The sequence below is a fragment of the Anguilla rostrata genome, chromosome 11, assembly GCF_018555375.3.
Source record: "Anguilla rostrata isolate EN2019 chromosome 11, ASM1855537v3, whole genome shotgun sequence".
Lineage (NCBI taxonomy): Eukaryota > Metazoa > Chordata > Actinopteri > Anguilliformes > Anguillidae > Anguilla > Anguilla rostrata.
In genome coordinates this window covers 41,998,263-42,016,594 of record NC_057943.1, presented here as the reverse complement: position 1 = coordinate 42,016,594, position 18,332 = coordinate 41,998,263, and the positions used below count along the sequence as shown (strand labels likewise).

The following is an 18,332-nucleotide window of genomic DNA, read 5'->3' as shown; positions in this document are numbered from 1 at the left end:
ATTGGGGGACTGGGGGGGTTGTGTAGGGATGGGAGACTCCGGGGAGGGGTTTGGGGATGGGGGGGCTGTGCCGTGGTTGTGAAAGACGCTGTGAACCCCACCCCCCCCCCCCCGGCTTTGTTGTAAAGCAGGCATTTTTCGACAAGGCTGACAACCTGCATGACAAACAGGGAGAAAGAACCAGGGCCTTTTGATCTTCAGCCATGTTCTTCAGTCTTCATTTCAAATGACTGACCAGCCAGCTGACTTCTCTTTTCTTCTTCTGTGTGTTTGTTTGTGTGTGTGCGTGCGTGTGTACATGTGTATGCGTGTGTGTGCGTGCGTGTGTGTGCGTGCATGCGTGTGTGTGTGTGCGTGTGTGCGTGTGTGTGCGTGTGTGCGTGCATGCGTGTGTGTTCCTGCTTGTGTGTGTGTGCGTGTGTGTGTGCGTGCGTGTGTGTGTGCGTGTGCGTGCGTATGTGTGTGTGCGTGTGCCTGCTTTGCAGAATGCGGAAGAGAGACCTACAGAGCATGTGCAAGTGGGTGCTGCTCCTGACGTTCTGCCTGATGTCTCTCTGGGGAAGGCTGGCCCTGGCATCTTCGCACAGAAGTCACATAGGTAGGTCAAAGGTCAATTCCTTCTGGGGGAGCGAAAGGTGGATCTGCTGCCGAACAGCTGGAACAGCACGGCGTCTGAGTTTGCACAAGATGGCGTGTCCCGGAGCATTTCTCTTTTTTATTGCCGGTTTGGGTTTCCAGTAAAAGAAGGAAAACGATGAAGATAAAAAAAAAACGTTTCGCTTCCTGACAGAGGGAACGGCGTCCGCCATGTAAAAGATTCTCTCGCTGCTACAGCACGTGCTCTTTATTTATCGGCGTTCTGGCGATCGATGCGGTTGGGCAGCGATGGTCCATAGATCCCGGAGTAAGGAGGGAACATTGAGAGGGCGTCCCGAGGTCACGCCGCGCCCCTCTCCTGGAGAGGCGAGGCCGTGAGGAGGCACATTATCGCCCCCGGAAAGCGAAGTGACCTTCTGGAGATTTCTCAGATGGGTAATTTGGTAGACTGGTCCCAAATCCAATAAGGGGGCCCTATGATTCCATATGAATCTTCTCCATGGACAGAAGAGAAGAGAGATGGATATTTTTATGTCAATAATTTTTTTTCCTCAATGTTGAAAAAAATGTGGAGAGAAGAAAAAAAATAACCGATAATGGCAGTGTTTATGACTTGTGTGAAGTTTTTAAATGAATAAAACTAAGGTACTTAAGGTACTAAGGTCGCTTAAATGCAGATATGAAAGTATTAATTTCTTGTATAAATGGTGCCTTGAAAAATAATATGCACCCTTCCTGATTTCCTCTGTTATTGCATATTTGTCACAGTGAATGGGTTCAGGTCAGACAGAATGTAATATAAGACAGAGGGAAACAGAGTAAACACAAAAATTTTATTTGAAAAATTATTTCATTTATTTAATGAAAAAAATATAAATGAATATCACCCATGTGGAAAAAGTAATTGCCCCCTCAGTTACTCAATCAACCAATTAACCAAATGTAATTAATAATTAGATTTATCTGATTGAACACAGTCAGGCTTGATTGCAGACAGCCCTGTTGAATCTAAATCTCACTCATATTGTTCCTTACAATCAGTAGTAAAGCAGTCACTACAAAGTTTCTACAAGCAGACTATGCCAGGAAATTATGAATTTAGGATAAGGAAATATCATAAGAGATGAGAAAAACAGTTGTTGAAATATATCAGTCTGGAAAGGGTTACAAAGCCATTTCCAAGGCTCTGAGGCTCTAGTGAAGCACAGTGAGGGCCATTATCGCCAAATGGAGAACACTTGGAACAGTGGTGAATCTTTGCAGGAGTGGCCAGCCTGCCAAAATGTCTCAAAGAATGCAGCAACAAGGAAATCACAAAAGATCCCAGAAGTACATCCAAAGAACTGCAGGACTATAGCCTCAGCTAAGGTCCACCTGTCTCCACAATAAGAGAGTGACTGAGCAAAAAAGGGAATTATGGGAGAGTAGCAAGGCAGACACCACTGCTAATAAAGAGAAACATAAATGTTCATCTTAAATTTGCAAAAAAGCACCTGGATGATCCCCAAGCCTTTTGAGAAAATTTTCTATGGTCAGATGAGTAGAAAGTGGAACATTTTGGATGACACAGCTCCCATTATGTCTGGCATAAAGTGAATGCAGCATTTCACAGTAAGAACATCATACTAATAGTCAAACATGGTGGTGGTAGTGTGATGGTGTGGGGATGCCTTGCTGCCTCGGGACCTGGACAACGTGCCATTATTGAAAAAGCCATGAATTCTGCACCAAAAATTTCTAAAGGAGAATTTCTGGTCACCTGTTCAGAGCTGAAGTGCAATTAGGTTTTGCAGCAAGACAATGATCCAGAACACAAAAGCAAGACCACATCTGAATGGCTGAGAAGAAAGAAAATTAAAGTTTTGGAGAGGCCTAGTCAAAGTCCTGATTTGATCCCAATACAGGTGCTATGACAGGATCTTAAATGAGCAGTTCATTCTCAAAAACCTACCAACTTAAAGTAGTTCTGCAAACAAGAGTGGGCTAAACTTTCTCCACAGCAATATGAAACACTGATATCAAATTATAGGAACTGCTCGGTTGCAGTTATTGCTGCTAAAGGTGATGCAACTAGTTAAGTTTAAGGTGAAATGGGTGTTTGATAACATTTTTTCATTAAATAAATGAAATTATTTTTAAAATGTATTTTGTCTTTACTCTTTACATTTTGTCTAAATATTCAATCTGACAATTATGCAGTAAAAGAGAAAATAAGGAAGGGGGGAAATATTTTTCAGGACACTGTGTATTCTATAATTTAAAGAAAATGTCTGCTTAAAATTGACTCGTGTACATAATAGTCCATCATTGGAATTTACTGAAATTGAATTAGTAATGGATTCATCAAAATTAATTTCATTTAATTGTCAATTAAATATTGCAGTGTTTGTAATTTAAAAAAAATCTAATCAAAATTAAATTTAATATTTCCCAAAGCAGATTGTTAAGAAAATTACTTAAGATAAGACCAATCTACTCAGGCTACCTTCTCAGTTGTCAAAATAGTATACTGAATAAAGTAGTAATATGCACTAATGCACATTTATAGGGTGTAGGAAGATATAGGAAAGAATATAGGAAAGAATAGACAGTGACAATGCTATAAGTGGCATAAGGACTGTCTCTGTTTTGGATTAAAATAACTGCTTTGGCCCCAGGTTGCGCGTCAACTAATCTGCAGCTTGTTTTGTAATTAATGCAGACTTCATAGTGCCTTTCCCGCCCACCGCTGGCCTTTTCCGATGCTGTCGTTCCCTTGGCCTCCGTCGCCTCAGACACGGAAACATCGACGGGTTGATCTGCCAAACGCATCCCGCCGTTTCTCCCTCTTTCAAAGTCACGGGGGGACTGCGCTTGCGTCTGCACCAGCCTCGATTACCCGGGCGGGCGTGTCCTGTGCGTTCGCCGCTCGCCGATGAGCCTCGATCGAGGCGGGCGGGGGGGGGGGGGGGGAAGGGGGGCGGGATCGGGACACCACTGCCTCAGCCGGTCGCTAACTGCTCCTCGGGGTGAGAGAGTAACCAGCGAACGGTGCTCCCTGTCACAGCATGAAGACGTTAACTAGACTAATTAACCCGGTTAATTTAAAGCGACACATCTCCTGTGTTATGGAATGTTTGCTTTCATGACCTCCAATTTGCATATTCATCTAATAATTCAAACCGTCCCCTACTGTCCGCACTATTTTAACTTGGACACCAATTAAAATTCAGATCAAAGGCAATGCCGTTAGCTTGCTACATGCACTTGACAACAGAATAAAAAGGTGATGTCACAACACTCGACAAGCTTTGCATCATGACTGCGGTGCCGCTGCAGAACACGCAGAGTGGTTTTTTCCGGGCCTTTTTCCTTTCTCGAGGAAAGCTTTTCTCAAAGGATTTTATTGTGTTCCCTCCCCGGGTTTGTAATTGGGGAGAGAAGCTCGCTTCCTTCCTCTGACAGGGGAGATGTTTATCGCTGTGCTAATAATTCTTTGCTCTACTGCCCCCACAGAAATGTGGGTGAAACAGAGGAAGAAAAAAAAATGTCTTCACAACTTTGTTTTTCCTGTAGGAAACGGCACGTTAACGGCTTATTATGACTGGAGAGCCTTGTTGTCCAGACGGCGGTTTGTGTGGTGGTGTGAAGTGAGCTTCAGAAGGCAGGGAGTGAGCTTAAGGAGGCAGGGAGCGGGCTACCTGCAGCGGGAGGTCCGAGCCCGCGGCGCCGAGAGTGCCACTTTTGCGCCGCATTGCCCCCCCAATGACATGGCCCTGCTTGCGCTGCTAATTTAGTCAAAGTACGGAGTGGTCAATTTTATATTCCAGACACCGAAGGTATCTACAATTGTATTAAAGGAAGGTGAGCATATAGTAAGCATTTAAGCCCAGAAAAATTAAATCCATTAATATAAAGAATCTGTTCCATACGTATACAAGTTACCCTGAAAAAAAATTAATTCTCATGTGTTGACATGCTATGATCTTTTCTGTAGTACAAGTTGACTGTGGTGTGTTATTGTGTGTGCGTGCATGTGTGTGAGTGTGAGTGTGAGTGTGTGTGTGTGTGTGTGTGTGTGTGTGTGTGTGTATACGTGCGTGTGCATGTGTTTGTGTGTATTTTCTGTTCGGTAAGGATAGCTTTAGCGTTAGTAACTTTCTCTCTTTGGAGAGCTGTTCCCCTGGCCTTTGCTACACACTCCCCACAGGGGAGTGATTGATTACGATGCAAGCTGCAATCAGTGAGCTTCAAGAGCCAGCCAATCACGGCCGTCGCTAGCCTGCAACAGCCAGGAAAAACACTGAGGTAATCAGATAATTATCTCATACAGCCTCAAAGATCAGGCCAAGGTGAGAGCCGCTCAATAAATAAACCTCTTTTTCCCCTTTTGAAGGGTTTACTGAGGGCGTAGGTCTGATTGAGGCAATTCAGCCTAAAACCATAACCCGAGCACAACACAAAGGATTATGGGTCCCGTTGAAATCCTCAGTGGAGCCTCCAGGCCACTCAAAGGTCCTTTTTTACCAGATGACACTGAACAATAAGCCGGTTTGGCCTCTGGGCGAGCAGAGAAAAATGACGTCCTCTGCCGCCATTTTGGGGACGAATGCGTGCGGTTTCCAGGGGAAGGTTGGATCATGCCTCTGTTTCATTCACCTCTCCTTCGTTTCTCTCGGAGAAGAAAAGGACGCGGAGCAGACCATCTGTCCCAGAGCCTTCAAAACACTAAAAATATAGCGCCGGGCACGGATGTAATGAGGTTTCAGTGGGACGAGCGCCGGAAAGGGGGGGGGGGGGGGGGGCGGTGGGGCGGGCCCCTCGAGGGTTGATGCAAACGAGACCTCCCCTGTCGCACTCCTTCTTTCTGTCTTCCGACGGTCTCTCCTGCCGCTCCACTGCTCCTTCGTTCCCTTCAGGGAGGCAGATTCCACATGACAAGCCCCCCCCCCACTGTACTGCAGCTGGACCCCTTCTGCACTCTGATACATAAAGGTACAGTCCCCCCCAGTGTACTGCAACTACACCACACATACCTCTAAAAACAACACCCTTAGTTCTGCACAGTAGAGTAGAGGTACAATTTTGTCCTTTAGGGAACAAGTTTGCTAAACGTACACTGAACGTACAATAATGCTCTATTTGGGTACTAATAAGTGCCTTTTACAAGCAAAGAAGGGTACAAATGAATTATGTATTGCTGGCTAGGGGATCAGTATTATGTACCTGTAGGGTAGCACCCCAGTGAGAAGTGTTTGTACCTTTATAGGCTCTTTTTCATGACTTTTTTCTGAGGGTGTTGCATTTGAAAAGACTGCTGTAGACTGAACCAGGAGCAGAATAACCTGCAGCAATCGAACTAAGAAAAAAAAAAAAGACATTCGAAGGAAATTTGAGGGGGGGTTAAGGGGTTAAGGTTTTGTTGCCAACGTTTTTTTTGGATGTGGCAATCTTTCGGTGAAAAAAAAAAGAGAACGCAATTATTCAATTTGCATACTTCAACAGTTTGTATTAGTCGCCCACTTTTCACTGGGAAGGCAATTAGGAAAACGAAGCTGGTACGTCCCATTATTTCTCTGGCTTTACAATATTGTCTGTAACGCGCGCTGATTAGGAAACGGAATTGGTTTCCGAGCTTGCTCCGCATTAATCAGAGCTGTTTGACAGAATCAAGGATGAAAAATCTCATCGACCAAATATTACACGGGTTAGACACTGTGTGCTGTCGTTTGTCATTACGACGACGCCCTTATGGAGGACGGCTCGCCATGCCTTCAATCCCACAACCCCCTGGGCTGCTGTCCACTACTCTTAACAATGCTCAGCATCGGACCCAGTCATATTAACAATGTTCAGCATCCTCTCATATTAACAATGTTCAGCATCCTCTCATATTAACAATGTTCAGCATCCTCTCATATTAACAATGTTCAGCATCCTCTCATATTAACAATGTTCAGCATCCTCTCATATTAACAATGTTCAGCATCCTCTCATATTAACAACGTTCAGCATCACATCCTCTCATATTAACAATGTTCAGCATCCTCTCATATTAACAATGTTCAGCATCCTCTCATATTAACAATGTTCAGCATCCCATCCTCTCATATTAACAATGTTCAGCATCCTCTCATATTAACAATGTTCAGCATCCTCTCATATTAACAATGTTCAGCATCCCATCCTCTCATATTAACAATGTTCAGCATCCTCTCATATTAACAATGTTCAGCATCCTCTCATATTAACAATGTTCAGCATCCTCTCATATTAACAATGTTCAGCATCCCATCCTCTCATATTAACAATGTTCAGCATCCTCTCATATTAACAATGTTCAGCATCCTCTCATATTAACAATGTTCAGCATCCTCTCATATTAACAACGTTCAGCATCCTCTCATATTAATAACGTTCAGCATCCTCTCATATTAACAATGTTCAGCATCCTCTCATATTAACAATGTTCAGCATCCTCTCATATTAACAATGTTCAGCATCCTCTCATATTAACAATGCTCAGCATCCTCTCATATTAACAATGTTCAGCATCCTCTCATATTAACAATGTTCAGCATCCTCTCATATTAACAACGTTCAGCATCACATCCTCTCATATTAACAATGTTCAGCATCCTCTCATATTAACAATGTTCAGCATCCCATCCTCTCATATTAACAATGTTCAGCATCCTCTCATATTAACAACGTTCAGCATCACATCCTCTCATATTAACAATGTTCAGCATCCCATCCTCTCATATTAACAATGTTCAGCATCCCATCCTCTCATATTAACAATGTTCAGCATCCCATCCTCTCATATTAACAATGTTCAGCATCCTCTCATATTAACAATGTTCAGCATCCTCTCATATTAACAATGTTCAGCATCCTCTCATATTAACAATGTTCAGCATCCTCTCATATTAACAATGTTCAGCATCCTCCATATTAACAATGTTCAGCATCCCATCCTCTCATATTAACAATGTTCAGCATCCTCTCATATTAACAATGTTCAGCATCCCATCCTCTCATATTAACAATGTTCAGCATCCTCTCATATTAACAACGTTCAGCATCACATCCTCTCATATTAACAATGTTCAGCATCCCATCCTCTCATATTAACAATGTTCAGCATCCCATCCTCTCATATTAACAATGTTCAGCATCCCATCCTCTCATATTAACAATGTTCAGCATCCTCTCATATTAACAACGTTCAGCATCACATCCTCTCATATTAACAATGTTCAGCATCCTCTCATATTAACAATGTTCAGCATCCTCTCATATTAACAATGTTCAGCATCCCATCCTCTCATATTAACAATGTTCAGCATCCTCTCATATTAACAATGTTCAGCATCCTCTCATATTAATAACGTTCAGCATCCTCTCATATTAACAATGTTCAGCATCCTCTCATATTAACAATGTTCAGCATCCTCTCATATTAACAATGTTCAGCATCCTCTCATATTAACAATGTTCAGCATCCTCTCATATTAACAATGTTCAGCATCCTCTCATATTAACAATGTTCAGCATCCCATCCTCTCATATTAACAATGTTCAGCATCCTCTCATATTAACAATGTTCAGCATCCTCTCATATTAACAATGTTCAGCATCCTCTCATATTAACAATGTTCAGCATCCCATCCTCTCATATTAACAATGTTCAGCATCCTCTCATATTAACAATGTTCAGCATCCCATCCTCTCATATTAACAATGTTCAGCATCCTCTCATATTAACAATGTTCAGCATCCTCTCATATTAACAATGTTCAGCATCCTCTCATATTAACAATGTTCAGCATCCTCTCATATTAACAATGTTCAGCATCCTCTCATATTAACAATGTTCAGCATCCTCTCATATTAACAATGTTCAGCATCCTCTCATATTAACAACGTTCAGCATCCCATCCTCTCATATTAACAATGTTCAGCATCCTCTCATATTAACAATGTTCAGCATCTCTCTATTAACAATGTTCAGCATCCCATCCTCTCATATTAACAATGTTCAGCATCCTTCATATTAACAATGTTCAGCATCCTCTCATATTAACAATGTTCAGCATCCTCTCATATTAACAATGTTCAGCATCCTCTCATATTAACAATGTTCAGCATCACATCCTCTCATATTAACAATGCTCAGCATCCTCTCATATTAACAATGTTCAGCATCCTCTCATATTAACAATGTTCACAGCATCTCTCATATTAAACAATTCTTAGCATCACATCCTCTCATATTAACAATGTTCAGCATCCTCTCATATTAACAATGTTCAGCATCCTCTCATATTAACAATGTTCAGCATCCCATCCTCTCATATTAACAATGCTCAGCATCCTCTCATATTAACAACGTTCAGCATCCTCTCATATTAATAACGTTCAGCATCCTCTCATATTAACAATGTTCAGCATCCTCTCATATTAACAATGTTCAGCATCCTCTCATATTAACAATGTTCAGCATCCTCTCATATTAACAATGTTCAGCATCCTACTCATATTAACAATGTTTCAGCATCCTCTCTATTAACAATGTTCAGCATCCCATCCTCTCATATTAACAATGTTCAGCATCCTCTCATATTAACAATGTTCAGCATCCTCTCATATTAACAATGTTCAGCATCCTCTCATATTAACAATGTTCAGCATCCCATCCTCTCATATTAACAATGTTCAGCATCCTCTCATATTAACAATGTTCAGCATCCTCTCATATTAACAATGTTCAGCATCCTCTCATATTAACAATGTTCAGCATCCTCTCATATTAACAATGTTCAGCATCCTCATATTAACAATGTTCACATCCCTCATATTAACAATGTTCAGCATCCTCTCATATTAACAATGTTCAGCATCCTCTCATATTAACAATGTTCAGCATCCTCTCATATTAACAATGCTCAGCATCCTCTCATATTAACAATGTTCAGCATTCCATCCTCTCATATTAACAATGTTCAGCACCCTCTCATATTAACAATGATTATCATTTATTTTTTGTCCCCAAGCACCGCAAATAATCTGTGTGTGCTCTGACCAGGTCTACCCCCCACGGCCTTTTTCTGGGAGAAAGCCTCTTTTGCTCCAGTCACTGCAATAAGCAGCTGAGCGAATGAAACCTTACAGAGAAAAGACAACAGCAGCGAAGCATTAGGGCTTTTGATTAGGGAGGATGCGTTTCGCAGAGCTCTGAGCAGTACCGCCCTCGCTGTGGAAGCTCTCCCCTGTAATTTCCGGGCCCCTGTGTATATTAACTTACTCGGCTACCTTCTCCACGGTTAATAAGCTCCAGTTTAACCGTTCTGATTAAACAGCGAACCCCACGCTCACAGCTCTCCGCAGTGTGACCCTCAACACGCTCGTAATTGTTCCAATTAATTCTTTGGTTAGAACGTTCTGAAATAATTTTCAACGGATCCAGAAATTTGTACAATTTGAATGCCTCTCTTACGACTTTGACACAATTTCAGCAGAACATTTATACTTCTTTATTTTTATTTCTGAATGGAGACCATAATGTGCTTTAATTTGTTTTGCAATGAGAGCTGAACTGGAAACAGGAGAGGTTTATATTGGCAGATTTAACAAAATACAATCATTTATTTTTCTCTCCAGTTTACATTCTTTTCATTCAGATTTCTGTGGCTCCTTCTGAAAGCCACCCCTAGATTTATCTGTAATTCCCAGAGCAGATATAAATTCTGCGACAAAAATATTAGAGAGTGCAGATCAGAATCCCAGGAGGCATGCTGATGGACTATAACATCTGCGTGTTATAAAGATACATTTCTAATTTAGAGGTGGTAAATGTGCGACCTATAATGTTATACAATCTGCTAAATCACATGACATTTTTTCTGAGATGATTCTAATAATATTCTACAAATAATTACATGTTTGTGCCACTCATTTTACACTTTACACTTTTCAATTTACAAAAAATAGAGTAATTATGTCTTATTCATTTTCAGAGAATGCTAACGCAACGACATTACAACGTTCACAAAATGAGAGTTCAGCTCTATGTATGGTATGTTTTCAAATGATTTGTCAATGATAACTGAATTTTAGGATCCGTAATGACTTCAACAATGTACTAAATAATTAGCATCAGCTGTTCTCATTAAATCGTGCTAGAACAACTGTATTACGTATAATTATGTTTCAGATTTAATTAGCATGTATAATTAAATGTAATTGTTCAATTATAAGGAACATGGTGTGCCTGACATTCTTCACCTCAAAACAAGTAGCGTCCTATTAATGGAATTATTAATTAATCTTACACGCTATACACAGGAATGAGACAAGCTGAACTGCAGAAGAGTATGCCGCTCTAATTCACGCCTTTTTGCAGGATATTTGGAGCTAATTCAGAGCTCTGCAGTGCTCCCATTTCAGGAGCATTCGCTCCCGAAAATAGACATGTGCTAACTGGAAAAATAATTCAGCAGCACATCTACTAATTGGGATACACTGGTGTGTTCTTAAATCTTTCAATTTCGGAGCATGCGTGGTCCTTGGAAAGAAGATGTTTGCGTAGAGACCTGTGGCTTATTTATGTGTTTTTTTCTACTGGCATAAATGAAGAAGTCGTAACGACTCAATCATCAGTTAGTGAGCTAATCTGTTGGTGCATTAAGTTAAATGTGGTTTACAGTAGTTGATTGGTTGTTGCCGTGGTTTCTAATTGCTGCCAGCGATATTTTGTATTAGAATGTTTACTGAGGTCATTTTCACTGGATTGGCTGGAACATTGTGAGGGGCGAGAGGATAAACTGCTGGTGCCTAGTGGCGTAGAGGAGGCTCTGTCCTGTGATGAGATGGGGAGCATCCTGCTGATCGTAACCCCCCCAATTCTGGCAATGTTGTGGTCAGTGTCCCCAGAACTAAAAACAAGCATATCTGCTGAATGGTGCCACGGCCCCTTTTATACAGATTTTCACTCTCTACATTATGATATATGTGCATGTGTTCTGTATATTTCCCCTTTATATTCATTTATTTGATGGTGGGTCTGTAAATATATGCAGTAAAAACCTGTGAGTGGAATGTGGTTGCAGTGAATCGGCTGGAAGCTGAAGCCTGACCGCATCGCTGAAAGGTCGCGACCTCTCCTGGAGGCTGTAATTGGCTGCTGCCAAAATCAATCCTGGCAGTCTGACCTTGGCTGGTGTGAGTACCCACAGTGCCTTTCTCCGCACCTGACCGCTGCCATCCAGACCTGGGTCAAACGCCTCATTAATATTCTCGGCTTTTTACGCGCTGGTACCATTTGAGAGATCATGTGGGTCCCTGCGAACGTTCAGCTGAAACTTCACCTAAATGGACCACTGTGTGGGTAGCAGTGTGATGTAATAAGTGTAATGCAACTCCGTGGTTGCAGGTTTGATTCTGAGGTGGGGCAATGCCTTTGTACCCTAGAGTAAGGTACTTAACCTGAATTTATTCAGGAAATATCCAGATGCAGAAATGCATTATACAGAATAAGAATCTACGCTATGTGAGTCACTCTGGATGCTAAATGACTTAAATGTAATGTACGAATGAAAATAATTTGCTTTTGATTATTTGGTTAAAATATTTATTTTCACAACTGAACTAAGCTCTGATTTGCAAAACTCTTTTTGCTGCTGTTGAAAGTGTGTCAGAGCCATTCTCTGCAGACTGTTTAAGGGAAGGGTGTGCCTCATAGTCACCCATGACATCATCTTTAGCTCTGCCCAGTGGCCCCTGTGCTGGGCAGTCACCAGCACTTCCCGCATTGAGCACCAGTTCCCCGAGGGGAAGGGAGGTGGAATCAGAGCAGGCCTGCTGGGAACTGTAGTCTCTTTTGCCCCAGGCGGAGGCGTTACAAAGAGCTGCAATCAGCCTCTCGGCGCTGATAATGTCCTTTTGGCTGAAGCTCAGCGGGGCAGGCCCCGGTCAGCGCTCGGACTGGAGACAAACTTCAGAGCGAGACGCTAAAACCTGAGGTCCTGACTCACGGCCGCCATTAAGGATCCCTTGTGTTCTGGCTTCTCTGAGTCTGACCACCTAACCATCCCGCAAATCAATCATCTTAATTCCCTCCCTCCCCATCCCCACTGACGTGTGGTGAGTGGTCAGCTGTAAAATGGCTGCCATGCATCGCGCAGGTGGTTGCTTAGTGTAAAGCAACCACCGTTATAATAATATTATTAGCGGCAGTAGCAGTCGTAGTTGCTGTAGTACTAGTAGTTGTGGCAGTAGTAGTGGTAGTGGTAGTAGCAGCAGTAGTTGTAATAGTAGTAGTAGTATTAGTAGTAGTAGTAGTGTATTGTGTATTATCAGTATTGTTATTACTTTAGTGAATAACCCTGCATTAGTGAAATGATGTAGTACTTGGAATAAATTTGCCAGCTGGTTATGTTTATGTTTTATGTTTTATAAAACTGATTTGGAAAATACTGGAAGCTAACCTTATTCATCATTAGCTTCTGAAATACCTCACATGGATCACAAGCCACAGTCCCAGAAATCACTCTGTAGCAGGTAGATGGCAGGTTCCTGAGTGAGCCAGAAGTGAGTGCTTAGCAGTTAGCAGCATTTGAAAGGTAGGATCTGTGTTACACTGTGCTTTATTTTATAAATAATGATATGCTTTATAAATCAAGCATATGCAGTGACTTAACATACATCCCAGACATGGAAATACATGTCTGACTTTGACATTGGACATGCACATATTTGTGACACACACACACGCACACACACACTGCACATGTAGATATATGTGGGACATGCACATTGACCATGTAAATACATGTGGACCATGTTGTTAATATTTGGCACAGACACCCTGCATGCGCACATACATTTGACTGCGGTGTTTGAAAACCGATTCTTCTCCCGCATTTAGCAAAGGGTAGGTCTACAAAAGTCTGCCTGAATTCAAATTAACCTCATAAAACTATTTTATATGACATTTTATGATTACTCTCTTTAGTAAGAGATGGTGATGCTGACAGTCTTTAAGTTGGATTCCATGTTTGTCTACAGCCCCATACACACAGTATGTTCCCATAGAATTCTCCAGAAGGGTTAAATGATGTGTGCGTAAAACACCAGTGATTCACCACACTGTCCTGTCTGTCCCCCCCCCCCCCCCCACTGACAGCCACTACTTGACTCGGGCTCTTGCCCGATGACACAGAATTTTACACCTGAGCAAAGCGTGAGACGCTTAGACTAGCCGCCACGTCTTATTAGCTCGACGGCCCGTAGGTTACATTTTAAACGCGCGCTCCTCCCCATCCAGGACCACGCCGACCCCTTCATCAGGACCGCCGATGATTTAATTTAAACAACAATTGGATTGAGGCCCAATTATCAGTTTGCGCTTTATGCTGGTTCCGGAGTCTGTTGATGAGTTCTGTTAATGCAATTTTCATTTCGAGAGAGTACAACTTAATTTGATTTGACTATGAATGACTTTTGTGCCATTTTGGAGTAAACAAGACTTAATTTAATTAAAGTCAGGCAGGGCTTGCTACCTCCTGAACAAATTCTTCAGACCTATTAAAAAAAACAAACAAAAAAAAAACAATACACACACACATCAGGATTACTTTATGAAAAAGTACACATTCAGTAGTCAGTATCAGTATAAAATGAATCATGATGATGAACTGGAAAGGCTCAATTTAGTTAATTTTGTCCAATCTACAGTACTGCCTATATGGTTATGACTAAACGAACTGAGAGAGGCAGAAAACATTAGGATGCATCTCCTGCTTTTGACTCTTACAGTCCCATTTTACCAGGGGATGGAAGGGAGGATAAACGGTCATTTTAATGAAGATTACATCAGTTTCTAATGTCTTCTGAATAAGCAGATATAAAGGCCTTGCATTGCAAAGTAGTTCAGTCCTGGAATACAGTGCATACACTACAGAAAATGCATTTTTATATCCCACTGATGCATTAAAAAGCACTCAGTCCTTTATAACATGAACATCAGTGGTGAGCATCAGACAAATGAAAATACTGAAGGTAAAGAAAAATTGAGTCTGGATGCACAGTAACAATTGCAATTGGCCATAATGGGATCTGCCCTTTAGAGGTGGACTGATGATTAAATTAACTGGACAGAGGAAAGAAAGCACGGCACTCTTGCGTGGTAGATGAGGGGGCTTTCCTCTACAGTTCTTACTTCACGGTTGCTATTTGCATTATATTAATAAGAAAATGAGGACATGTCTGCCAATGAGGACATAGGTATCGCACTCGTCGGTCACCTACGGGGACGTACAGACGGGTGACAAATTAAAGGAAGAGCTTGAATAAATGAGTGGAGAAACATAACAAATGCAGATCCTTCCATACAGGTGTCCTGCATGATACAATTAACATCCTATCATGCTCTGTGACAGGTATAAACATGAAAAATGCTGAGCAGGCCCAGTTGACCTTGGTTTTGGATCAAGGCGGTAAAAGAAAATGCATGAGCATCATGGTGTGGGCTTTCGACAGCAATTTCCGACCCCATTACTGATGTCTTTCCCATAGATCTAAATGCCGATGTCATTTTAGTAACTGTTCCTATTGAAACACCGGCCAGTTGACCAGTCTTTGTGACTGAAGATCCTTCCATCTGTGCCCCAACAATGAACCCTTGTTCAAAATCACTTGGCTCTTTTTCTCTTGCCATCTTAATCCAAAACCAAGGTCAATTGGACCTGCTCGGCATTTTAATACAAGCCACGGAGCATGACAGGATGTTAATTGCTTCATTGTATCATGCAGGACGCTTGTATGGAAGCATCTGTTTCTCCACTCGTTTATTCAGGTTTTTCCTTTAAATTTGCCACCCGTCTGTTCTGCTGCATTTAGGTCAGAGGCGGCTTTGCGCTGTAGAGACAGAGCTGCTCGTTCCTGATCCGGCCGCGTGCAGCGCGATCGCAGCTTCCCTCCCCTCAGACCCGGGTTCCGCCGCGGCTCGGGTTCCGCCGCGGCCCGGGTTCCACTTCAGAAAGCCGGCGACGGCTTTGGCACACGCAAGACGACCATACGGCCGGGAGAGTTGGTTCAGAATTAAAACTTAGCTTGTGAAATCCCCCCCCCCCCTCCCCCACGCCCCCCCCCCAGCATTGTGCTGCAGTCCCCGGGTTTACATCCCGGCTCGTCCCCCGGAGGAGACTCCGTGTGGAAGACGGGCTCCAGACACGCAAGTAATTGTGTTTCTGCAGGAAAGAAGAAAGAAGTCACGCATGCTGCACGCGCGCTCGTCTCTGCAAAGGCAGGGTTTCGTGCTCGGGCGTGTTTGAGCACCGGACCGTCTTTCTCTCTCTTCTGGAACACATAAATGTCACTTTATTTTATATTTTATTCATTTCCTAGCAGTGCTATTTTGCATGTTATGTATGATTGAGTTAAGCTGGGTCAGGGTTAGAACAATTCTTTGCATACCATAACCTTTTGAAATACAGCATTGCTATGCAAGTGTATAGGAGCCATGTATATGCACATGCTCAGAGGGCGTTTGATATGCAAATGAATGGTCTTTCTTCAGTGCTTAACAACGTATAGGAAGGGCAGCCCATGCATTCATTGTCTCATATTTATTCTAGGAACAGAAGGCATCCCATTATCAGTTTAAAAAAAAAATTGGATCAAGTGTACATACAGTACACTCTACACACACATAAACATACTGAGCCTGAAAAGGTTCATTTGATTCCCCAGAAGATCCAAAAACGTTGTCAGATTCCATTTGTAACTTTTTGGAATTTTACAGCGGAAATTTCCCGTGATGTAAAGCGAGGTGTGACCGAAGCTGTGTGTCTTATGCCGCTCTGTCATCGAACAGGAGGAGTTAAACCGGCACTTTCCCTGGGGCTGCTGTGCTACTGCTCTGGTGTGCCCCCTCTGGTCAGTGCTGGTATTGCCGGAACAGCTCAAACATTAGCGGCAGCGGGGAGGAGAAAGGCACAGCTCCATAGAGCTCCCCTGAACTCTTTCACCCCACCGCACAGGCAGCATTTAGCATGTAGCAGGTCACATGGGACTGCCCGTGTGCTAGCATTACCATTTCCAAATACCCCAAAGAACAAGACAACACTGGGTTTTTTTGGGGTTTTTTTTTTTAGCGCACACGATTTGTGACCTGACTGTAACCCTTGTAGGTTGTAATCTTTTTGATATTGCAAGAAGCATATTATTACTTTAACCTTTGGACAGAAAACCCAAGATTCATTTTTTAAGCACCCTTGGAAATGTTATTAGTGGTGTTCATGGTGTTCTTTTGCTTTGTGCTCTGTTTAAGAACATCGACTCCAACAAACCTCAGCCGTGGACCTTAATAGAGACTGCTCTTTCACTGAGTAATGATCATGGTTAACTGACAAAAATTGGAGCACTTATACTTTTCCATTTATGTAGTATCTTCGTCAGTATCGTCTCATTGGATTCATTAGAGCTAATCGTTAGCTACTAGCCGCTCATCTCGCATGCATTCATCTTGGCATAGTGGAACGAGCACGTTAGACCGCAAAGATGCGGGGAAAGAGTCTTTTTTTACGTCCATTACATTACTTTGTGATCCAGGGACTTACAGAGATGCTTCCCTTCAAAATTAAGTGGGCAGACTTGTTTATGAAAGTGGGGCAGGCCATTTTCAGCTCAAAGAGCACACACAATGGGAATAGAAAATAAATGACAGATCAGCACCCGCAACATTTGGGTTGCATTAAAAGAACAAATCATCCTCTCCAGTGGCCATAATTTACCTTTCCGTCGTGTCAGACACGGTTTCGATTGCCAAGCCATTACAATGTTTTTTTCTTTTTCTTTTTCTTCTTAAGAATTTCAATCAATTTTCTCAGCAGAGATTTCTGCAAGGCAAGTAAAAAAAAAAAAAAGATAACAACCCATGTTGTTTTTTTTCCTCTCCTCGGCCCCTCCCATCTGCTCTCGCTCTTCACCGCTTTTTTGTTCCCGTGAAACTTAATCAACAGCTAACGACGATAGCAGCCTCACAGCTAACGACGATAGCAGCCTCGCAGCTAACGACGATAGCAGCCTCGCAGCTAACAATGATAGCAGCCTCACAGCTAACGACGATAGCAGCCTCACAGCTAACGACGATAGCAGCCTCACAGCTAACGACGATAGCAGCCTCGCTCTGGCCCTCGTCGCCATGACGGCGGCTGGTACGGGTTTCTTCACTTCGAGAGGCTGGTGAGGGTGCTGTTCTCGGGTGTGCTTCAGAGCTCAAGGGCTTCGTGTAAGTCAGCGATTGGCTGGTTTCCGGGGCCTAGATTTGGATGGAAATGCCACAGCCTGGAGTGGAGCTGTGCACCCCTGCGTGATAGCCGAGGCAAAGCATGTGCGAGACGGCGTGTGTCTGACTGGGTCCTGGCTGTGTGAGGAGTTTGCCCTTCAGAGCCTGCTCCGGACTGCTGCTGTAGATGTTCTACGTGTTACCCAGCTTCCACTGACACTGTCGGGGTGAGAGGGGGGGTCAGTCCATCAGAAAAGCATTTCCAAGCTGTGACCGCAGAACAGCTCACACATTACCCCAGAGATATTACCAGATGCAGATAGAGGCCGGTCGCCGGCGCGGGTCTCGATGGTCTGACCGATTGGCGGCGTGACATTTGGCGAGCGGGCGGATGACAAGATGAGGAGCGGGGGAGAGACGGGAGGAAAACAAAAGCCTTTCCGGAGCCTTCCGACGGGCGGGG

At 42.9% G+C, this 18,332-nt stretch overlaps 1 protein-coding gene across 3 annotated transcripts in view; it reads left to right on the top strand.

Annotated features, from left to right (window-relative positions):
• Positions 1–18,332, top strand: part of LOC135234985 (chemokine-like protein TAFA-2) — a 151,143-nt gene that overhangs the window by 97,986 nt on the left and 34,825 nt on the right. For all 3 annotated transcript variants that reach the window (XM_064300157.1, XM_064300158.1, XM_064300159.1), the window contains exon 2: positions 486–598. In XM_064300157.1, the coding sequence (XP_064156227.1) occupies positions 487–598 (112 nt within the window). In that variant the 5' untranslated portion in view covers position 486. The remainder of the gene's footprint in view (positions 1–485; positions 599–18,332) is intronic.